Source organism: Talpa europaea (assembly GCF_964194135.1).
Source record: "Talpa europaea genome assembly, chromosome: 2".
Lineage (NCBI taxonomy): Eukaryota > Metazoa > Chordata > Mammalia > Eulipotyphla > Talpidae > Talpa > Talpa europaea.
Window position 1 is genome coordinate 43,378,600 of NC_140068.1, and position 25,193 is coordinate 43,403,792.

A 25,193-nucleotide genomic window follows, 5' to 3' on the forward strand; every position below is an offset into this window, starting at 1 on the left:
GGGCTTTAGTTTAGGGCTGCTTCAACCATTCATTGTGGAACCACTTCAAGCACATCAATTTCCTTCAAAAGTTTTTCTGAAATATTTTCCAATCTTCTATATATTTAGGGACTTTTGGTGCACCAAATTGTGTTCATGATACTCCTTAGTATATGACACATTGATGCCATTTGTCCATGAAGGCCACCCTTTAAGTTTTCCTCTCTTGTTCACCATACCCAATCTCATGTATCCCCTCCCAGAAGTATCCACTCTAGAGTATATTGTTTTCCTCCAATATTTGGCATAAATATATTTAGACTTTGTGTGCCCTAGAAAGTGTTATTTTACATGTTTCCAAACCTATATAATGACATTGAATCCAACTTTCCCTCAACATGGTGCTTAAGCCTTGCCATGATGCCATCTACAAATCCAGTTCATTGCTTCTGACTACTGCAGAGAATTCCCTCGCAGTCAGAGTCCACCTTCCTTAGCCATTTCCCTAATGGTAGATTCTCAGGTGGCTTCCAGTTAGTCCAGGCCTTTGGTACTTGGTTTTCTCACTAAATAAAATTCTCTCTCTCTCTCTTTTACAAAATTATTTGATGACTGGTTCTTCAAAGTTTTGCCAACTACCATGATTCCAGTTTTGGGCCATCGCATATGGTCCTGTGAGGAACAACTCCTTGTACATGCTCCTACACCCACCCAGCCTTCAAGGTCCACAATAGCTTAATAAATGGGAGCTATTATTACAAATACTAATACTACCACTGCAGCAGGGGAGGCTACAGAGCACACGATCAGGGTCTCGAAGACACATTTCCCAGCTACGTTACCTTGGGGCTCTGCTTATAGGGCATAGGGATAACCACATATCTCCCAGAGAACTGCTGTGGGTGCAAATGATAGGGTAGGAGCAAGTGCTTTGGTAAAGTAAGAAGTGTTGCTGGGTTACCTAATCTGTGGAGGTGGAGAAGAAAGGCAGGGGGAGAAAGAAGGAGGAAAGGCAGAGAAACAGGCACTAGGATGCACCAGGGAGACACTTGAGATACCCTGGGCTCCCAGACCCTTGAACAACAGCATTTATTCCCTAAAAGTGCTGGGAAATTTTGAGCCCAGTTCTGTATGTTTACTGGCTGAGTGGTCATGGACAACAACTCTACCTGATTAGTGGTTATTAACCTGGCTACACATTAGAATTCCACAGGGAGTGTTAACAGGTATGGATCTGGGGCCCCACATCTAACCAATTATACCAGACTCTCAGGGGGCTGTGGCCTAGCCCTGAAACAAGCAGCTTTGAGAACCACTGTTCTTCGACCCTATGTGAATCTAGTTTTTTCCTGCCAGTTCATTCTACTGGCCACAAGATGGTGCCCTCTTTCTAGGAAATCTTTGATGTTCACCAAACAGGCAACAATTCATTTTTTTTTCCTATTAATCCTGAAAGAATGGGTTTTAATTTAACAATCTTCACAGTGTCTCATTAAGCAAGAATTCTTAATGAATTGGTGTCTAGCTACTTAATGTGTATCCGCTCCCCTCTGCTAGAAACTGTATTGGGCTGGGATGTGTTGTCTACTATTTTGCATCCTTCAAGGGGTTATAAACAAAGTAGGAATTTATTGTTTTATGATCATAATTACTAGTGTCAATAACAACTAATACTCATTCAATCCTTTATCATTTGCAAAATGTTTTTTACCAACTATCCTCAGAATAACTATGAAGTGGGTATGATTATTCTCACCTATAGATGAGGAAACTGAAGCTCAAGCACTGGATCAAGGTCACAAAGAAAAAGTTGGCAGAAGCAGATTCTGCCCCTTCCCATTATACTCTGATGAGAAGATCAGACACATCATACAGAGCAGCAGTCAATAGCCGGGGACTGGAAAAACAGTCCCAGGTGAGGATGCTTCTCAGAACAACATCTGGAAGATTTCCAAAGCAAGCAAGAGACACAAATATTTTTGAGTTTCATGCCATCAGAGTCAATAGGTCAGTAGACACTGGGCTGAGTGGCCAGCCAAGGTAGCAGGTGTGAGGTTCCTAGAGTCAAGTTGGACAGTCAGCACTTACAAGAAGATAGATTTCAATATTTTTCATTATCTGTTCCAGAAAAATAAATTGTTATAACAATGGGGAAAACTTATCTTCATTCTGCCTTTAGAAAAAGTTGTAAACTCATCTTCAAAGAAAATCTTTTTCTACTAGGAAGTGATGTCTTGTGAAGTTAATGGATATGATGATCATTTAGGAGAACACAAAACACAAGATAGATTTGCAGCCAGAGAGATCACTGCCAAAATTGGTCAGGAATGAAAATTTCAGGGCCTCAGGACCCCAACCACTCTCTGGGTGCTTTTATCACAGATGAAGAGGCGTTAAATGTAGACTCAAGTTACTTAGAGTAGAAAACTATTTTAGGGGCAGTTAAATGGAATTTAACAAACTAGTATTTTGATAATTTCACTGACCCTAATATACATCTTAGCAATTCAGTAAATTGTTTCAGTTATTTTCTATGCCTCAACTTCCCTGCCTGCAAAATGGAGGAGCAGTACCAAACTTATGGGATTGTTATAAAGGTCAAACAACTTATTTATAAAGCACTTAGAATCATGCCCAACACACAGTAAGGGCTGTATTCAATGTTAAAAAAACAAATGAATATGAACATATTCTTTTATGTATTTTACAAGCAAAGTTTTTTTTTTTCAAAATTCCAAGTAATTTTAAAATGAGGTTATTTGCCCACTTACAGGTGGAAAAAATACATTTCAGGAGGACTAAAGTTTTGCCTTTCAGTTGAAATCCGACTGAAAATGCATATAGTTGGTTAAATGCTACTATAGTCGTTTTGGCCTTATGGACATCAGAAGTAGGTTAAACATTCTTTAAGTCTACCAAGTTTGTCTTTTCATTAAGTAAGCCTATCCACTGTCAAAAGAAATACCAGAACAATGCAGTGATTGGATTTTCTCTCTCCTTTTTCAAGAAAAGTTTCCTTTTCTCTCCACTGATTGCTCTTCTATCGACCAAGCTGTCCATCTGTCTGTCTATCCATCCATTCACATTAATATTTATTAAGGGATAGCATAATTGCCCAAAATATATGAAAAGCAAAAAGCTAAGGTTAAAAAAATAAACACTTTGGGCCTCCCCGGTGGCGCAGCGGTTGAGCGCTGGGTTGCGAAGCTGCCCGCGGCCTCTGTAGCGCCGGTTCGATCCCCGGCTGCTCCCCGGCCACCAGAGGAGGGTCCCACATGGCGCGCAGACCTCTCCTGCCGCCCGCTGCTCCCCTCAGCAGTGTACTTCGGTCCTTCTGCCTGCTCTGCTCCCCGCTCTGGCTCTGGTGAATTCTCTCACCCTCCCGCGCTTCTGACTGTACCCAGTGCATGTATAAACGAAACAAACAAACAAACAAAACAAAAATAAATAAATAAAAAGCATGCCTCTAAAAAAAAAAAATAAAAAAAAAATAAAAAAAAAAAATAAACACTTTATTGAATTCACCGCAGTGATTCTGTTGTAAGTTCATTTTCACTGAGTTAAAAAAAAAAAGAATCAATATTAAAATGATCTTTTTATGAAAGTGTATAAGACATACATGAGTCTTGTATTTGTAAACTGAAATTCAGGTCAAGCTACTTAATTTTTCTAAGCCTCAGTTTTCTTATGTATAAATAAGGATGATTGTGTTAACTCTCTGGGATTAACCTTTTATCTGAGATCATGTAAATAACTAGTACTCTAACACAAAATGTTATTTCCTATCCTTTTCTCCCTGACACATAACCTCTTTTTGAATTCACTGTTTCAATGCAATAAAAATATTTTTAAACTACATTTAATTTCCAGAAACCTTGATTTAAACTTTTCTCTATATCCAGGTACCTTATCTGTTAGCTACTTGACTTAAATAGGTTAATATTTTAAATAGGCCATGAATAAATTATTAATAAATTAAACAGATTCAAAGAGTCTACTTATGCTGAAAACTGTACTCATTTATTTGAGCTAACTCATCTGTGCCCACCCTCCAAAAATGCTTGATTTTTCACAAAACTGTGTATTTCATTTTTTCCCTTATTATTACTTTTTTTTGAAAGATGATTTAGGCTCTTGTCACAGCCTCAACCAAGTTCCCATCTGTGATAAAAGTTAGCAAAGTCAGGTTGTACTTGAATGAATCAGGGGATGACCTCAACGCAAAACAAATTGGATTTTATTTGAGTAGGCTGGTCAAGTATTCTTTCCATTGTACTGTTAGGTTCACCTCAGCACAGAGGCAGTGGCAAGGGTGTGGAGTGGCATTATACACCCAGAGCAAATGCGTCTGGCAGAGCCTCTTTACCCTGGCCTCAGATGACAGGAGTCTACTCTGCTGCTTGGTGTGTCCAGGACTTGACTCCCTCCCTATACACTCTCACCAGGGCACTCCTTTTATCTGTCTTCCTACTGGCATCAGACTTGGGGATCTGCATGTCAGTTGGAAGTTAACACCCTTGCTCCATATTCTATGATGTCATGATCCTTGATTTTTTTTTTTCAGGCAACATTGTGTCACTGGAGATCAGGTCCGCCTGCCAAACTTGATCTCAGGGTAAAAAATATATTCAGTGTCAGGGGAAAACCTGAAGGCCTGGGAGATTTATTATAGTTTATCACCAAAAAATTACATGTAAAAGTTGATCTTCTCATTATTCCTTTTAAGTTCATAATAAAATCAGAAAGCAATCTTTGCTTTGAATTGAAATGGAGGGCTTTTTCTCCTTCTCATAGAAGATGTGTTTCTCTCATGCAACTATTCTGTAGCTGAAGCTCAGAGATTTCCAGACACTCTGTGTGGGGGGAATGAGGGGGTATGGAGGAAGTGGTCAAGGTTCATTTGCATTGCTTATATGAAGCTAAAATGTCTGATTCCATATTAATCTTTGGGAGTGCTGATTTTAATTTTGTGATGCACAAATAAGGCCAAATAAATAGGGAAAAGTAGACCTATAAAAAATGGCTTTAACTTACTAATCCACTACATCTCTGACAGCAATTTTAGATAAAAATGGTCCAGAGGACAAAGTGCATAATTAATGATGAGAAAATGATTCCTTCAAGTTCCATAATAAAGAGTTCTCCCGGCACTAGTCATTTATCCAGAGTTATATTCATGCCAAAGTGATGGTTACTTCTTGCTTCTGTCCCCTTCATCCCAGTACTGTTCAGTCTGCATTTCTGTGAGACGGGAAATGGTACGCTGAAATGCAAAGATTTCCTCTTCCCCAGTAAACATGGAGAGTCCTTCTGCTGAGCCCTGTTACCAAAAACACAAAGAAACAAACAGAAAGCCCAGCATCAGTGAAAAACACCACAAATGAAAATTTATAGAAATAAGTACAGATTTAAAACAATTTTTTAGGCATTCCTGTTTACATAAGAAAATTTCTACACTTTTCTTCATATATAATCTCTTAAGTTAGACTAGAAATCAATTTGTAGTATATACAGAAAACAAACAAGTGGGTCACCTAAATAAAACCAAAAAAGATGGCAAAAAAAAAATCAAGATAAAGAAAGCATATAATGCCAAATTGGTAAAATGAACAATGAAAAAATTAAATACATGTGTGTTTCTGTGAGTGTATGACTAGGTGAAAGAGGATGTGAAAGAAGGGAATAAATGCCAGAATCCCATAAACCCATGTATATTCATATGGAAAGAATTATTAAGTGAAAAGAATAAGTTGCATAACAAGAGGTATCATTTGCTTACATTTGCATTTAAAAACATATGTCTATATGTACATATCTAAAAATACATAGAATATGTCATAAAAGACACCAAAATCTTATTTTGGTAAGACCTTTTTTCCTTAAGAAAAAGATAAAATGGGGCCTCCCCGGTGGTGCAAGAGGTTAAGTCTCAGCACTATGAAGCTATTGACAGCCACTGCAGCAAGAGTTTGATCCCTGGCCAGGGAGCAACCCACATGGTGCAGCAGACCTCTTCTGCCTTGCCCACTGCTCCCCTCAGCCGTGTATTTCAGTCAGTCTGCCTGTTTCTGCTCCCCACTCCATCGCTAGTGAATCTGCTCATCCACACCCCACACCTCTGGGCTGTGCCCCAGCCTCTCGTATGCATAAATAAATAAAATAAATCATCAAAAAAAAAAAAAAGCAAAAGATAAAATGGAACTACAAGCAGATAAAATTGAGGTATTACAATTTAAACCAACTATCAACTATGCAACAGTGTGTTTGTTTTGTTTTGTACAATGAAAATCTGTAAGCAAATTTATGTTACTTACAGTAGGTGTTTAATATATAATTTTTTAAATTTTTTTTTTTTTATAGAGGCATGCTTTATTTATTTGTTTGCTGGTTTGTTTGTTTGTTTTGTTTATACATGCACTGGGTACAGTCAGAAGCGCGGGAGGGTGAGAGAATTCACCAGAGCCAGAGCGGGGAGCAGAACAGGCAGAAGGACCGAAGCACACTGCTGAGGGGAGCAGCGGGTGGCAGGAGAGGTCTGCGCACCATGTGGGATCCTCCTCCGGTGGCCGGGGAGCGGCCGGGGAGCAGCCGGGGATCGAACCGGCGCCGCCGAGGCCGCGGGCAGCTTCGCAACCCAGCGCTCAACCGCTGCGCCACCGGGGAGGCCCCAATATATAATTTTTAAAGAAGTTTTAAATGTAGTGCTTTTTTCTTACTTTGTTATTATTTTTTGGACAATATTTGATTTCTCCACTTGAGGTGGTCATGTAGTTCTCCCACCACCAAAGACCCCATAGTCCATCACCATAGTTCCTCAAAGACACCAAAATATTAATGACAGGTAACTTCTAGGGAGAAGAGTCTATGGAGGAGGGGGAAAAGGGTGATGAATTAAGTTTACTCTTCATTTCATATAGTTTCAAAATGTTTCTTTTTTCCTTTCAAAATGATGGTAGGTTGCATTTAGAATAAATATTAAAATAAAAATTAAAAAATAATAAGCAGAACAAATCTGAAACAACATTCAAAATCCAAATACTAAATGTTTCCTTAGATGAAAGTTCTCTGCAAAATCTGAATTCTAGATAAAAAAAGGTATTCTTTCTCCAAAAGTTTACACCTGAAGTAACAGCAAAAATTCAGCAGTTCTGGCAAGTTAGGAAGAGACTTGGCCCTCCTCTGAAGCTTCAGAAACAGGACCACTCTATCCCAAGACCAGCCTCTCAAGAGCCTTTTCCAAAGTGGATGACTGAGAGGTACCTTGTGGGGCCTAGACATTGTGATTGTGACCTTACTTTGGTCTTAAATTGCTGGGACACTTGATCCTCCCATTCAGGGTTAAGTTGGGGAGACCTCTGTGGGGCCCCGAACAGCTTGGGACTGGTGATTATAACATGAGTTTGCAGCTACTAAGTGGGCGCTGAGTTTTTGCCTCTTTCCTTAGGGGGTTGCTATTATACTCTTTCAGAAAAGAGTTCTGGACTCCTAAGTCCCTGCTCCCCACTGACCCACTGTAAGACTGCATGGCCCTACAGGCCCATGCCCTGATTGCTTCGTGTATTATTAGTGCCACGTGCTAAACTTTTCCCCTATATCTGAACCCTGATCCTGGGGGGGAGGGGAAAGCTGAAGAGCAATGATTTAAAGGACTTTAGAAACTGACATAATGTAGCTCCTCAAGTATATTCTTTCAAATTGTCAAAGAAAGTATATAAATGTATGTATTGCTTTCGGAGAGCCATCATTTCAAAAGATGCCACCATGTGGGTTTATTTCTACACATAGGCTTAAGTAATCATATTTTGAAAGTTCACTTTTTGAAGAATTTTTTTGTTTCATTCTCCCAAACTCCTGAGAATACAAAATTTCTACTCAAAAAGGAATTGTTTATTCATTCCAAATGGCCCTACCTCTGGGGATGGAAGAAAGGAGCACCCCTCATTTGAGGGATGAGTGTTTAGATAGTTCTAAAATTTTGACGATTTCAATTGTCTGTAGTTGAGAAATATACTCTGCAATGTTCAAACATAAGAAGGAAATGCACAGTCACTTCTGCTTGTCCTGGGGTGAATGATCACACCCCAATATCAGAAAAATTGGGTCAGGGTTCACTGTGTTCCCTACAGTGTTCCCAGAGCAGCCCCATAAATATATGCTAAGTAGAGGTTGGGAGATAAATCTTTTTAAGTCAAAGGACTTGCTAGGCATACCATGGTAATGGAGTAGCCAGCCCACATGCTTAGCCATACCCTTGACAGATCCAGCAGACATGAAGAGCAATTTCCAGCTAGGGCAGAATGAACCTGGAAACAGATACAGGGGCTCTTGCCTCCAGTTCTGACCTGCCTTGTGTCAGTAGTGGGATTAAGGGGCCCATTAGTCCATTTTTTCTGGATTTTATTTATATCATAATACAAAAATGATCATTAAGGTCCCTTCCAGTCTAAGACTGTAATTTCCTATATTTAGTGATATTGAGACTACATCTGCTATACTGGCTTTAAGAGAAAGCAGCAAATCAACAGTTAAATATATACTGTATTCCTTCTTCAAAATGTTGCCATGTATCAAACCAAAAACAATTAAGCTGTTTTATAATAAAAAGAGATTATGTTAATATCGCCTACCTGGCTCAGCCCCAAATCATCCATCAGTATTCTGCTTTGCTCCAACTCACTGTCATGATGTTGAATCAAAAATAAGCTCGATATAGGAGTCGATGCAGAGCAAATTATGCGCACCTGAAATAGAGGAAAATGAGTAAATGGTGTTACTCTTTATATTTCACAAGTTGACGGTAAGAACAAAACTCTCAAAAAAATAGAAATCTGTCATAACAAGGAGCTTGGATTTTTGCTTTTACAATGTTCATGTTTTGTTTTTGTTTTTTTTTTTTTCCTAATAATGTGTCTCTTGAGAGTGGTATTTTAATACTACATAGTACTTTTCAAAATATTTCCACACCGCTTATAACATTCTGCAGAGTAGGAAGAGAAACTTCAGGCCTGGAGAGGTCTCTACTCATGATGCCAACCCAGATCTTCCAGGTCTGAGCCATCCCATCCTGAAGATGATGTTCATACCAGGCTGTTGGGAGTCAGCCCTGAGTGCATCCAAGAGGCCCCCCAGATGCATCATGAAGAGGCCTCCACTTTGCTCCATAGGTGACTGCTAAGTTGAGTGATCGTTACTCCATTTACTCCTGAGTTTCCAGAATCTACATTTATACCAGCATTCTGCCAAGACATTGTTCAAAAAGACTCTCTCTGTTAACATTTCTTGATTACATAAGTGTGCTTATGTGATCCTATTGATATAGTGGGCTAAGTTCTTTTATCTTTATAAACTTTATGTCCACTAGTTTAAGCACAAAATCTATCCTTCTTGATGTTCGGGATTCATAGCAATCCTTTAAAAATCATTATTTAAACAAATATACCAGTACTTTAAAATAAAGTACTGCCATTTGGGACTAGATTTTCCATATTCAAATGGATGCCTGCCTCCTCATAAACTCTAATTACAAATAACACTTTTTTTAAAAAAAGATTTATTTATTCATACAAGCACTGGGATACAGGCCAGAGGCACAGGAGGGTAAGAGAATTCACCAGAGACAGAGCAGGGAGCAGAACAGGCAGAAGGACTGAAGTATACTGCTGAGGGGAGCAGTGGGCGAGACAGGAGAGGTCTGCCTCGCCATGTGGGACTCTCCCTGGCCGGCGGGGAATCGAACCAGCACTGCAGAGGCTGCGGAAAGTTTCACAGCGCTGCGCTCAACCTGCTGCGCCACTGGGGAGGCCCACAAATGACACTTTTTAAAAATTATTATTTCATTGGGAATGTCTCTATTTCAGTAATTCCCATGAATACATTCTAGAAGAACGTCTGCTTAATGTTCCCAATTTCTGAAATAAAATAGTTTTGACTGATAATTTAAATTTTTTTAAAAAGAATATGAACTCTAAATATGTGATTTAGTGAAAGTAAATGTGAGGAGAATTGTTCTGGTATGCCACCATATTGCCAGATAAATAAATCTTTTTTTCTTTAATTACAAAGTGAAAAAGTGCAGGCGAGGTAGAATTAAGAGCTGGGACTGAGAGATAGGGGCCATAAGCTTTCTTTAAGGTATTCTTAGCTGAAAAATCAGCCAGTAAGTTTCAATCCACCACTGTAAGAACCACTGACTAACCCTCTACCACTTTCTTCCTGAAGCATTAGCCATCCATAAGCAGAGTGCCACCTCCAGGCTCACTCCCTTCACTCCAGTGCCCACATGGTTATTTCAGAGCAGAGTCTGATGACCCAGAAGCAGACCACTGATGAGTGATGGGACTTGAGCTCTGGAGTTCTCAGTTCCCAGCCTCTCTTCACTCCCTGACCACATGCATGTCAGCCCCACGAGAATCTGCGGTAGGTTTGATGTCACCCACTAAGGCAGTGATATTTGTAGATGCACCATGGCCATGGGGGATGACCTGTCTGTTCATCACAGAGTCTGGGCCACAAATTCCCCTTTCAACCTGCACTGGAGTTCAGCCATCACTTCTCAGTGTTTGTAAGAAGCACTTGAGGAGCTTAGGAACAGACAGGTTCCAGGCCCCATCCCTGATGCTCATTTGCAGAGGTGGAGGTTTGTGGGTTCTAGAATCCAGATCTTAAGCAGATGGTTCTAGAGCAGGTGGTCTTTGGCAGGACATCTCCATGTCCATCCCGACCCCCTCCCTGAAAAGGTCAGTCTACTCTCCCTCTGGACTCCCATTGCAGCAAACTCCCGTTTCCAAGAGATCATCCATCCCACAGTGGTGACTTTGTACTTGTTTCTGTGGACATTAGATGAATGAGTCTCTAATACTAGACTTTAAGCTCCGTGAAATCAGGCACCACATCTTGCTTCATCATTGTGTTTGGTGTGATAATGGTTGTTGAATGACAGATTGAATAAATGAAACATTAAAATCTTACCTCTCCCTCTCAGCAGATACTGGTACTTTCCTACTCCCCTCAAAGTCCCTTCAATTTTTTTTAGAACCACTGCTCTATTTCTATACAAGGAATAGGGAGAAGAAATATATCTAACAGTAAAATGAACTAATTTGAAGTTTTACTTATTACTTTTGCTACAAATACATGTTTACAGATATATATTATTCATAGTGACTAGCCTGCACTGAAAATTTCCTATATACCATGTTATGTTCTAAGTACTATTTAATCTACACAAGTGCATGAGATAAGTACTGTTATTACTCCCTTCCCTACAGAAGATAACAGAATCTCAAGAGTCTGTTCCCAGAGTCTACTCCTTAACCACTTGGCCTACTGCCTCCAGTGGATGGACAATGGCTGTGTAATTCATGCTACAACACATGAATAAAAGGATAAACAAGGGCCTCCCCTGGTGGCACAGCGGGTTGAGTGCCGAGCTGTGAAGCTGTCCGCAGCCTCTGCAGTGCCAGTTTGATCCTGGCCGGCCAGCAAGGGTCCCACATGGCCAGGCAGACCTCTCCTGTCGTGCCCACTGCTCCCCTCAGCAGTGTATTTCGTCGGTCTGCCTGTTCTGTTCCCCACTCTGTCTGGTGAATCCTCTCACCCTCCTGCACATCTGGCCTGTACCCTGGTTCTTGTATAAATAAATAAATAAATAAATCTTTAAAAAAAAAAAAAACATGACAAACAAGATGGTAGCATGCTAGTTATTGGGGTTTCTGGGCCCTAAGAAAAGAAAGTTCTCATACTGAGAAGGGTCCTTGGTCAATTGTTCTTTTGTTTATGCCCTATTTTTATCAGTCCAATAATTTATTTATGAAACCAAATTTATTGAACACTCAATATAGGTAAGGCACTGTGTTGTACAACATCACAGACAGAGCACATGATGTGTCTGGCTGAATGATGGCGTCACACAGCAGTGTCCCATTGTGGGCATCTCACGCTGCCATGACGGCTACTGCTGCTCCTTACCAGCACTCAGCTTGTGCCATGTGTTTTAAATGCTCTACATGGATTAGCTTATTCCTCACAACAATTCTTTGATGTAAATACTATTATTATTCCTGACTTGCAAATGAGGAAAATGAGTCACAGAGAAGTCAAGTAAGCAGTAGATGAGGATTCCAGGCCAGGGAATCTGGCTCCACAGCCCCAAAGGTAGAGCTGTGAGAAAATGGACAACATCCTTACCTTGAAATCATAGAAGTTATCAATGAGAGTAATGAATCTTCGAGCTTGAGTCCTTTTTGCCAATGAAAATTGTGGAATGTTTCGTAAAATCACTGTATCGAAATTCTTTGATAGTTCCAAGTAATCACTGGCTCCAAGTGGCTGTAATTAAAATGAAATAAAAATAGAAAATGAAAAAGCAGCCAATCCTGCTCGCCCTTGGACGAGTTTAATTTGAAAACACCCCTTTTTCCTGTCTGGTATAATCTAGCTGGTAACTTTGTGGTCACTGGACCAAATCACGCTGTGTTCAGAGTAGGCTATGGTTGGAGTAGACTTAATTGTATTAATGATGTAAAAAGGGAGCCGAGACAGAAGATATGAGGGAGTGAGACTCTCGTCACCTCAACTGGTACCTTAGAAGTCCCATCTTAAATCCAGTCTTCAATCTTTTTTATTTAAATCACATAATTTTAACTATATCCTAACACATTCTTTCCGTAAGTCTGCAAAGTCTCACAAATGTTACATGGAGCTCTCTTATCATGGCATTTGAGCATTATGTCAGCATCTTGAAATAAAGGCGATGCTTCAGTATGAATTTTTCATTGGATGCGAGGTACCCTCACTCAGGTGCAGTATTGCTACCTCTACAGGAAACACTAGAGGGCTTCTGTGTCCAGAAGGAAGCTGAGGTCTCCATTTGGTGCAGCATGCAGCCTCTGATATGAGGTGTGCATAGCCTTGAGGGTCATGATATCGTTCCCAAAGATGCCACGTGCAGAGCTAAAACACCTGCTCCTAAAACATGAATTTAATTTATGAAAATTATGAAAGCTATCTGCAAACACATTCCCTGTGTTTTGCAGGAGGAATTACTTCTCAATTTAAGTGTGGGTGACTATATCATGGGTGCAGGGGTCAGGAAAATGTTTCTGGTCCTGCTAGACTGTGGAGACCAGAAATAGTGGGCCAGGTGCCTCTGCCAGCCCCTGCATCTTTATAACCAACCCTGGGAGTGGAGCCGCCTCAATTTCTGACATCATCCATCAACACTACTCTTTGACCAGAAATGTGTTGCTCACTTGGGGGGTTGTTTGCATTAAAACTTCTTTCAGAAATGGAGACATGGCTTTGTTCCTGGGAGAATCAGGAATAGTGAGGAGAGCATGCTCATCTTCAGATCCATTCACTTAAGTCTACCTTTTCCTTAACTAGCTGAAATTCAACTCAGGAAGGAAAGACCACCTCTCGTGGAGTTACGAGAGAGAAGAGTTACTTAGAGAAGTCATTCCCTCAAGAGAGAGCAGTACTAAGAAGGATGCAACAATTATAAGACATAAGATGGGGGGCAAAAGCCAGAGAACACAGGAATGACCTGAAGCCTTTGGGAAACTGCTTAGAGATGTCTCCTCCCACTGAGATGCCCAGGGTGACTGAAATTCATCTCCCAGCTTCTCTCACCAATCAGGCTGATGATAAATGGGGCCAGAAGGAGATACTTTGACTTTCCCTATCCCTTCCCCTGCTGCAGTACCTTGACCTCTGCACCCAGGGTCTGACTCCAACTCCTCTGCTCACCTCACCCATGTACAGGCTTGAGTAGGTGCACACAGACATATAGAGATATACATATAGCTGTTTTATTTTGTGTCTAGCCTTGACTCTCTTACAAGGAAACCCTGTTGTCAAGTTTGATACAGGCCAGGAGCATGTGTTAAAACAGAGTAGCCACAACAAGGCCATAAATGTCTGGGTTTGAATCCTCACTGTTACTTACTAACTGTGAGCCTTTGGCAAGGTATTTAGTATTTCTGTTCTGCCATCTCTAAAATGGGAACTTGATTCTATCTCACAGGATTGTGAGAATTAAATGAAATAGGTTAAGCATTCAGCACGGTGACTACAGCATACATTAGCACGCCAACCATTTTGAATGCTTTTTATTTTTGTTTATTTTGAGCTCAAATGATTGGGCTCAGTATAATGAGGGGGTAAAGAAATGTGATTCTCAATAGGATCAGTTAGTTTTGCTCCATGACTAACCATATCCCAAACCCTAAATCTGCCTTTGTATGTCTCCTCAGTGTCACAGAGGGACCAGATGAGACAGTAGAAATCTCATGTAGTGAAAACAAGTCCATAAGGGGGAGAGGGAAGGCAAAATAGTGTGTCTTCATGTAAAAAGAATAATTCAGACAATAACACGTTTGTGCTCTGAAAGTGACACACACTACTTTTTTGAGCTCAGTTAGTACTTAGTGTCTCATCTTTTGCAAATCAGAAAGTATGGTGTAAAAAAATGTATAATCGCATCTTTGGTATGTAGTTATGTGTAATTAAGCTCACTGTTTATGCATGGATGTGATTCCTATCAGTATAACCACATGCCCAAGGAAAATCATTATTAGAAGTGCACTGAAGTGTCTAGGGCAACTGAAAATCAGAATTTTGCCCACTCAGCTATTTTTACAAATTATATACCTTTGTCAGTAGGTTCTAAACTTGCCATTATATTAGCAAATATCCCTTTCCTTTGTATCCCTAAAACAATTATGTGCTCACTCACATAAAGATAACTAAGCTTAATAGCTCTCTCTCAAAAAACAATAGACATGGAGGGTGGTGAGGAGTTACTGTATAATGGATACAGTTTTGGTTTAGAATGATAAAAAAGTTCTATAAATGGAGGATAGGGATGGTTACACAACAATGTGAAAACAGGCTACTAAACCATACACTTAAAAAATTATTAAAATGGTAAGTTTTGTGTTTTATATTATTTTGCCACAATAAACAGTTAAAATAAGGAAAGGTTATTATTTGCCAAAGAAATCCCAATTTAGGTCATAGAGAGAGAGTAATATACCTATAGTCACTTTTTTTCTTTAAAAACTTAAGAAAGTAGAAGGGGGGACTAAAAATAAATAAATAATAAAAAATAAAAAATAAAATCTTGAGAAAATAGAATGAAATGAATTAGCTGAAGAAGAAAGTCTTTTCCCAATAGAAATCAGTTCCAATAAGATTAAGATTAATTTAAAATATGAAGGCTTTTTTTCCAGTAGATACTTGAAGAGCGTGTTTCTCATACTGGCTTCAAAGTTGAAGTGACACTCAAACACACTTTCAAGATTAAATTTGGTGAGAGATGGGGGGGTTCTTATTCATCAGAAAAGCTATTTTTCATAATTAAATGAGTTCAACAGTTTTGAACAAAAATACTGCAGAAGCTTTGGAACCACTGGTCTGTCACTTCCTGTTCTGTGACCTTGAGCAAGACTCTCTGAACTACCTTTACCTCATCCACCAAAGCAGGGTCAGAACAGAACCTGTCTTATAGGTCTGTATGGAGGATTCCAGTTGTTGACTATATGTAAAATCAAATATAATATTTAAAATATCTATAGATAACCTGTAAAATTTTATCACAGTGGCCATCACACAGTAAGTGCTGAATAAATGTTAATTTATGGAGAGCATGTGAGATATGTCATTTGGTAATACTAATATCACCACATGTGGGGGGTGTGGGGAAAGACCCAGGTCCACATAAGAAAAGCCCTTAACCCAGTACATGGCACACATGAAGTGCTTAAAATTTCTTGAATTAGTGAGTGATTGCATGGATAAAACACAACATAACCTGGGGACAATTCTATTCCTTTTTCAAATGCTTTTTTCTCTCTTTTTCCCAGTTGGCCTAAATTCCCTACCTTCACACTCACTTTACTGTATAGTCTAGTATATATGTAGGAAAGAGTCTAGAAAAATGAGAACACAATGTTAGCAGTGATTATTGGGTAGTGGAAAACAAGGTGAATTTTGTATCTTTGTTTTACCTTTTAAATCCCCCCTCCCCGGTCTCCAGTGAATTTGTATTACTTTTTTTTTTTAAAGATTTATTTATTTATGCATACAAGAGCTGGGTACAGGCCAGAGGTGTGGGGGGTGAGAGGATTCACCAGAGACAGAGTGGGGAACAGAACAGGCAGACTGACTGAAATACACTGCTGAGGGGAGCAGTGGGCGAGACAGGAGAGGTCTGCTGTGCCATGTGGGGTGCTCCCCGCCCCCCACACCGGGGGCTGGGGATTGAACTAGCGAGGCAGTGGCTTCGGACAGCTTCATAGTGCGGTGCTTAACCCCTTGCACCACCAGGGAGGCCCCTGTATTACTTTCATGCAACAAAACAATAATGCTTTCTTTGGAAGCCATTTTTATAATGCACATATTAATATTTACATCTCACCAGTGTGAGATCATAACATCAGTTTTGACATGGATATTTCTTTTTTTCCTGTTTTCTTAAATCTGTATTAGTAGAATCTTTTTGTGTGTGTGTGTGGGACCCTCACCAGTGGCCGGGGATCGAACTGGCGCTGCAGAGGCTGCGGGCAGCCTCGCAACCCAGCGCTCAACCGCTGTGCCACCAGGGGAGGCCCTTGTAGAATCTTTTTCAGGAAAAGTTCAAAAGAAAAGAAAATATGAGCTACACATATATTTTCTCTTTTAAAGTTTGACAAAAGGATAAAAAAGTTGGTATTTGGGATGAAATCTGACTTTAGTTATATGTTCACATTCAATTAATGATTTTTCACAGGTGGGCAGCAGGAAAGAGGGAGGGATGTGGCAGAAAGATGGGATTCCTAAAGATCCCACAGTTAGCCCTCACAGCTTAGCACCATAGTACCTCAGACCAAAGAGGTAGTATAGGTGTCCCCTGCTATCTGAAAGCAGAACATTACTATTTGGTATGATTTAGTAAGTTGTTTTTATGGGGCCTGGAAATGCTGATACCATTAATTTACATGAAGAAATTTTTGAGCATTCTCAGACCCAAAAAATAACACCATATTTTACTAAATGAGAGTGGGAGAAACGAGTAATATCAAAATCCACACACAGCTAGGTTGATATGCTTCCATTTATATGATGTTTTAATTTCACCAATTTTTCTCCATGTAAGTTTGATGATCAGCATGTTGTTAATGCTCATTTTCTCCTAAAATGCCACACAGTATCTAGTCTCAATTCCTCAACTTCCACTCTAAATGGCAGTTTAATTTCATATTCTCCACTTCTTTTATTCTTCCATTTGTATCTTCTTTTTTTACGTCTTCACAATTCATTCTGGATAGTTTCCTCTGACCGACATACTAGTCACTATGCTTCACCTTAGCTGTGTTTTATCTGCTCGAAATCTCATGCAGAGTTCTTAATTTTGATCAATGTACTTCACAGTTCTAGAATTTTTATTTGTTCTTTTTCAAAACTGATATATCTCTTTAATACGCTCTAGATCCCTATGTTATAATTTCCAGGTCTAGTTTCTTTTTAAAAATCTCTTTGAATATATAAGTCTAGTTATTTAAAATATGGCCCCATAACCCTAATATCTGGAGTTCCTACTTTATTTATTGTTTTGTCTTCTTCTCACTCACAATGTTGTGCCTCTGAATTTGTTTGATTATCTTTGTGTACTGAATTTTATCTTTGGAAAAAAGAACTTGTGGGAAAAAGTCCAAGTTCAAAGGGTGAAGTATGCTAAACTACAAGGCTCACACAAAGTTTGGCTGAAGTGCATGAGATAGCTGTTCTACTTCTGGTTCACACATTCCTAGAGAGCAGTCCCTCAGGTCTCTATCCAAAGTGGGTGACAATTTTCTAGTTGCCCATCCTTCATTAGCCCTAGTCTCTGATTTTTGTTCACTAATCCGGTTATGGTGTCAAAGGGAGCTCAGTTCAGCTCAGCTCATTTTTCAAAGAAGAATGCTAATGTTCCCCAACATTCCATGTTTTTCTCTTATTCCTGAGCACCCAGACATTTCAGCCTAGTCTGGTCTTCTGGAAGAAGAGAGAATATAAGGAGAGCTAACTATCTAAGTTGAGAAAGTATCCTAGGCCATCCTAAAGCTGGCTGGTCCCCCAAAAGGATGAGAGAAACCAATCTAGATCAACAAAGCTGTTGCAAAATGTGTAGTGAGCCCAAAAGAGAACAGAACTTCCCAACTGACCTGTAGATGAGAGAGCAATAATGAATTTTTTCCCATTGATTTGTGAATCATTTATGTAGGCATATAACATTGGGAGTACAACTTCACATGCTTCACTCCAGTGTCAAGACCCCATCACCTTCCTTTCCTCACCCCCTTGCTCCCCGCACCCACCTGGTCTCTCTGAAAACCAATACATTTTCACAGAGTCTAAGAATTATTTTTATTGTGTTTTGCCAGTTCGTTTTCTTTGGTTATTTATATTACGTAAATGAGTGAAACAACTCTCTTCCTTTTCTGACTTATTTCATTCACTTAACATAATCACCTCAAGATCCATCCATTTTGTCCCCCAGAAGCACTATTTTATCTTTTTATTTTTTTTTAAACGTATTTATGTGATTTTTTTTTTTAAGATTTATTTATTTATTTATACAAGCACTGGGTACAGTCAGAAGCACGGGAGGGTGAGAGAATTCACCAGAGCCAGAGTGGGGAACAGAACAGGCAGAGTGATGAACTACACTGCTGAGGGGAGCAGCGGGCACGGCAGGAGAAGTCTATCATGCCATGTGGGACCCTCGCGGGTGGCCGGGGATCGAACCGGCGCTGCAGAGGCTGTGGGCAGCTTCGCAGCCCAGCGCTCAACTGCTGCGCCACCAGGGGAGGCCCACTATTTTATCTTTTTAAACAGCTGAATGAATAGTATTTCATTGGGTATATACACCACAATTTCTTTATCCAGTTTCCTTTTGATGGGCATTAAGGTTGGTTGCAATAAATACTTATTTTGCAAGTCACTGTATTTGGGGTGATCTATTACGCAGCAATAGATAACTGAAATATTTGCTACAGAGATTTGCTAAGAAAAATCCATTCTTGAGAAGGCATGAGCAAATCCAGCAATGTAGAAAAATATTATTTAACTTTTATAGCAAAAGATAGCTTTAGATAGTTGATAAATACATATAAGCACATATACTGTCACTAATTTTATGTTAACTTATAAAAAATTAATTTTGAAATTTTTATGATATAGTATAAAATGTATTTCTAAAAATAAAACTTATGATTTACTGTATAAAAGAACTAGAAGGAAAAAAGGCAGAAAAATACGTGACAGCCTTATAGTATGTTAGAAAATACAGACCAAATGGAATAAAACGGAAAGCTATAGAGAAATTGCTGGTTAACATGTAAAAGGAATTGAGTGGAGACAAGTATTGACTGCAACAAAACTAGAACTTTAAAACACTTCAACAGAAAAATGGATAAAGAATTTTCAAAAACCAGAATATATAAGTGAAAAATACAGTGAAGCTCAGTACTAGCCAAGAAAAGATAAAATAAGAATGACATACCATTCTCCATGTAGCAATTTTGCAAAATTGCTACAAATAAATTGAAAAATAAATCATACTACTCAACATTGGCATGCAGGAGATGAGACAACCATAGAAACTGGAAGAGTAAATTAGTTTGGATGTTACAGAAAAAAAAAGTTTTTGGATTAAGAGCCCTAAAAGAAGCCATAAACTTGACCCTGTCATTCTGCTTCTAGAAATCAATATCTAGAAAAAGACCAGAACATCAACCAAAGGTCATGCATAAGGATTACTTATAACTATGTGAAACAAAAATAACTTTAAAGTACAACAAAGGAACAGCTCAACAAACTACCCTACGGTGATCTAATGGAATAATATTGCCAACAAATACTAGTGTTTATGAAAAGGAAACGTGCTTACGATAAAGAGCTAAGTGAAAAAAGCATTACTTAAAATCACAATTGTATTAAGATACTGTTTTCCTTAAAATATATAAGTAGGGAAAAGGTAAAGTAAATATATTTAAATATTAACAACTGTTATCTCTAAGTGGTCTGAGTAATAGACTTAGGAGTACTTTTATGATCTTCCTTATTTTTTAGATTTTTCTGCACTTCCCAAAGGGTAGAGAAACAGAATATATTATGACAAGAAAGAGTTAAAATGAAATGATGATTTAGTGAAGCAATTTGAAGATCTTCACCGATTCCAAACAAAGTGCCCTCTTTGTTTTTGTTTTAGTACTACAGTCCCCCCCTTTTCCCCTATTAATAATGAGGAATGAATTTGTAACAGGTTCAACATAAATGCATATCATATAATAAAGGAGTGAGGAGTCACAAAGCTATTTAATTTGCAGTTGCCATCCTCATTTACTCCATGGTACAAGGAGTAGGAGTCCCAGAAGTCAATACCTCAGTGTCCCTAGCACCTAGCACAGACCAGAGGAGAACACTGCATAATTCAAGATTGGTGAATAAATGAATACACTAGCACCAAGTCTTCTTTAAAAGCAATTACAAGCACTGAATGCTTATTAAATACAAGCCATTGTACTAAATTCTGTCAGAACTTTGCAAAACAGAAAGGACACATTTTCACTCTCTGACCTCACGAACATACAACTAAATTGCATCCACATAAAATCTATGGCAGTTGCAAATATTTATACTTTTGCTTTGTATTAGTTGATCCTCCTATGTAAGTAAACCATAGCATAAGACACTTTCTGAAACCATAATTAGTATTGTAAATTCATGCATTGTGTCCTATGAATAATTAAAGCGTATGATTATTTTTGAGTACTAAATGGCACTTCAGTTCGTAGCCTCCTTGAGTATGTTATTCTAGCTCAAAATTCAAGTAGCATTATCTAATGCAGATTCTTCTTATGATAGATAATGATGACATTCTCCATCTTTCTACCTGAGCAATTAAAAAGTGTAATAGTCTTTGATGTGGCTGGTTATCTGAATAATTTTCTAAACAGGAACAATTAAAATCCACTTATTCGATGGTTTGTGCATTCTCGATTATTGTTTCAAACTCTTTGTTTCTGTGGAAACCTGATGAAAACTTAAAGAACTTTAAATCTATAATGAGTTTGCAAAGAGCATTTGTTTTCCTTAATTACCAAGAGTATACAGCTGGATTATATGTAACACAGTTTCTCTAACAAACTTTCAGGAATAAAGAGCTTGCCTACTGTCTTCTTTCTCCTGTATGAGACATGGCACAGCTGTCTGGAGCCAGGAGTGGGGATATTCTCAAAGCCATACCAATGTGAAATGCACACACATTAGCACCAGGCTGCCTTCTGGCCTGCAATGAGTGGGTGATCCACTTCAGCATACAGGAATGAGCTGTCAGCTTGAGTTTCTTTTTTTCTCTGCCTGGTTAATGCTTGTTCTGCCATTATTTCAGCTCAAGTAGGACGATTATTATTTCAAGCACTGTCTAGATTATACTATCCTAAGGGCTACTCTTTATCTATATAGACTGCTTTTTACATATTCCTTATAGTGATAACCTGATAGCTTCTCATTAAACAAGAATGCGTGGCATCTTCCTTTGTTTACAAAGAAATGACAATACAAACTATCATAAAGAGAAGTAGCTTTTAACAGAAAAAAATGCTTGAATGAAATTAGGTTGAATATGTCCTTTTCAAAACAAACTAAAAATATCACATGAATTGATGTTAAAACAACTTAGTTGCACCAACTAGTAAAGAAAATAATTAGAAAAACAGAGCACTGAAATGTATTTGTATAGTGAATAATTTCCCAAGATTGATCACATGGCACCTTAATACAATAAATCTCATTAATATGAAATCCATAGTATCTAGCTGCGAAGTATATTGCCACTCCAGAAAACACTACTAACTCATAAACATTCTAATTCAGAAGATGTTCTTTGGATTACTGAGTTTTACAACTTGACTTAAATAGTCTCAGTGGCAGGTGACTATGCATAAGTCTCATAAACTCTCTCTGCCCTCTATGGCCAAATAATAATGGCTAATATAAGTATTCTTTTGGCGGGTATTTATTTTAACAGTTTGCAGAAACAATGATTCAACAACAACAAAAAAATCAACGTGGCAAACCGGAGGTAATTGTAACCTTTCCTACCTTGGCTCGACTAGCTTTATGTACATAATCAATCTACAAATTCTGGAGATATTTAATTCTGGAGGTTCTGGACAACTTTAAAACATAAACCATAACATAAAACATAAACATAACATAAAACATAAACATAAACTTTAAAACATAAACCACATCAAATCAGCTCTAATGAGTGCCTACCATGTAAAAAGCAATGTACCGGGTTTATTCTTAGGAATATTCACGGTTCCTTTGGGAAGTAGAAAACCCCAACTATGGGCATAAAAATGATACCAGAATTACAGGTTTTTAGGCCTAGTCTCCTAGCCAGGAACGGATCTCAGGCTGCAGGGGCAGCGCTTAGTCCCAGCCACTAGACCACCATGGGTTGGTGTCTAACGAAGCCACAGCAGAACTTCGCAGACGCTCAGGCAAGCAAACGAGAAGAGGCAGATTTGTTTAGAGAAAGAAAAAGCTTACTGAGGAGAAAAGGAACAGAATTAAAGTGGGATTCCCAGGCCATAGAACCAGGCCAGGGAGGGGCAAGGAAGCCGAAGTAGAGTCGTGTCTCAGGGAACATGTACCTTTTCCCCTAATTATTCTAAAGCTCCACCAGTCTCTTTGTGATTGGTCAGTTCTCGGTGGTCTCACTCACTGCCTAAATGTCTCTGTGCCCAGAACTAAGTCTCTGTGTCCCAGCCCTTATCTTTTTCTTCATTGTCCTCTATTTGGACTGTCTTGTTGACCCTAAGGTCACAAAGTAAGTCCCTAATGTCATAAGTCCTGGGGTGTTTGATTAGTCCCCTTTGGAATTTGTTGCCCTTATCGCCTACTTATCCTTAACTTGCCCTAGGATTCAAAAACATTTGACTTTGTAGCATGTAGCATAGAAAACCAATGTTTTTGGTACAATATTTTGGTACATTTAATACAAATTAAAAATGTATAGACAGGTTAAAAACACAAAATCAGAAGAATAGGAAGTGGGAAGTCATTATCATTATCATCACCATTATTAATAAGTGTCTCTGAGTATAAGTAACAATACAACTCTAAGGCAGTACAAAAAACTGCAAAGTAATTTCCATGAGATGGTATAAATTAGTGGGACAGATTACTAAGCATGTGGGATGAGTAAACCAGACTAATTTGTTAAGCAATTACCTAGCATTTGACTAGGATGGAGTGTCGAATTGTGTAACAGACATCTAAAATTTTAGGGGTGTCAAGAGTTGCCCCTTTTAGAAATGGGATAATCAGGGTTCAACCACATCAGTGAAATGAACAACAGTGAATGAGTTAAGAGTAGCTCAGAGCCCACCAATCAGAAAGACCCCAAATACTTCTAAAATCAGAAAGTTCTGCTTAGGGACTTCATTCGGTTGAAGTTTACAATTTAACTAACGGGTGAGGCATAGTCAGACAGCAATCTAGAGTAGATGAAACATGACTGCTTCTTTGGGTTGGAAGGCTGAGGGAAATGGATATTCACAACCTTACTCATAGACCTTGGTTAACCATGTCCTAGAATTTACCCTCACCACAAGATTATCCAACCTGGCTAGACTCTCTTACTAGTTCGCACAATATCTAACATTTTTGAATTGTGGTAATGGAAAGTTTAAGCTTTATATTTTAAAAAGTGTGGCCACTTGGATTACTAGTCTTCTTGCTAGAAGTTATTTATTTTCAAGATAATTCTACGCAAAACAGGTTCTAGAAAAAGAGGAACAAGGGACTGAAGTGTGCATTGTCAAGCATTCAACCAATAAGAGAATCCATATTCATCAAATCCATATTTCAAAAACACTCCATCTACTGTGTGTGTTTCATTGGTTAGTTACTCAGGAGTTTCTGGTTGAAAGGTATTTAATTTAACATGATTCTCTACTGTCAATTAATTATGTATAATTAACTCTTTAAAATTATAAAGAATATGGGCCTCCCCGGTGGTGCAGCGGGTTGAGCGCAGTGCTGTGAAGCTATCCACAGCCTCTGCGGTGCTGGTTCGATTCCAGCCAGGGAGATTCCCAGATGGCACGGCAGACCACTCTGTCTCGCCCGCTATTCCCCTCAGCAGTGCTTTCAGTCCTTCTCCCTATTCTGCTCCCTGTTCTGTCTCTGGTGGACTCTCCCACCCTCCCATGCCTCTGGTCTATGCCCCAGTACTTGTATAAATAAATAAATCTTTAAAAAAATAAAATCATAAAGAATAACTAATGACTAATCTAGATATTAGCAATCAAGCAGACACTGAAAAAAATATTGGCAGGGGGGAGAAAAAAAACCCCAACTGTTGCTAGAATAATTTCACAAACTCTTTTGATATTAAAATAGTGCTATAACTATCACCCTTCTAATTTACCACTGGAAAAGGGATTTTTATTAGCTAGTTAAACACAAATGAAAATTTAAACATAATTATTAATGCCTTAGGCATTAGGGTATCTGATTGTACAGACTACAGAATAAATGCATGTGGCTGAGGCTGAAATATATTTTCAATTTTTGAATATAATGACTTTAATGAGAATGTATAAGACAGTGATGGATTAACACCACCATTCTACCAAAATCACTGAAATCAGTACCTACTATTTGATTATTAACATCATTGAGTAATCTTGAGCATCCCCTCAGTAGAGGGCAGTATTTGCTACATCTCCATGGGAGGAAAGACAGTTCTAAATTTGTCTGACTCTCAGATCCATCCAGAAGAAATGTGAAAGATTAACCACATGGCGCAAGATCAGGTACTCCATCCTTTGATACTGGTTCTACGTGTGCATTTAAAATGAATGATCAGTCATGCTATTTTCTTTAGAAATTAAAATTTCTTTAAAAACAAATCTTTCATTTGTTTTTAACTAGCTAAGAGGCATGAAAAGTGGTAGGACATTTAAAAAGGCAAGCGAGAAAAGACTTTAGAATAGCCAATAACTTACTTTTAAATTGGGAGTAGAGAAATGCACAAAGGACTATGGTGATGGGTCATGGGTGTTAATGGTGGTGGGAGAACTGCGGAGACTATGCCTGACAGGAGAATTCAAGTAATGTACAAAAATGAACAGTATAAGAAAATAAATGAATGAATTTAAAAACTGAAGAAAAAA

The 25,193-nt window shown here is 38.7% G+C and overlaps 1 protein-coding gene across 2 annotated transcripts in view; it reads right to left on the minus strand.

The window, feature by feature from the left end:
* Nucleotides 1-5,170: 5,170 nt before the first annotated feature.
* Nucleotides 5,171-25,193, minus strand: part of AFG1L (AFG1 like ATPase) — a gene marked incomplete at both ends in the record, with an annotated part of 132,534 nt that continues 112,511 nt past the window's right edge. The window contains 3 exons of one of the 2 annotated variants that reach the window (XM_084259576.1): nt 5,171-5,299; nt 8,607-8,720; nt 12,166-12,306. In XM_084259576.1, the coding sequence (XP_084115702.1) occupies nt 5,171-5,299; nt 8,607-8,720; nt 12,166-12,306 (384 nt within the window). The remainder of the gene's footprint in view (nt 5,300-8,606; nt 8,721-12,165; nt 12,307-25,193) is intronic. The other variant, XM_084259577.1, reaches the window with a different exon arrangement.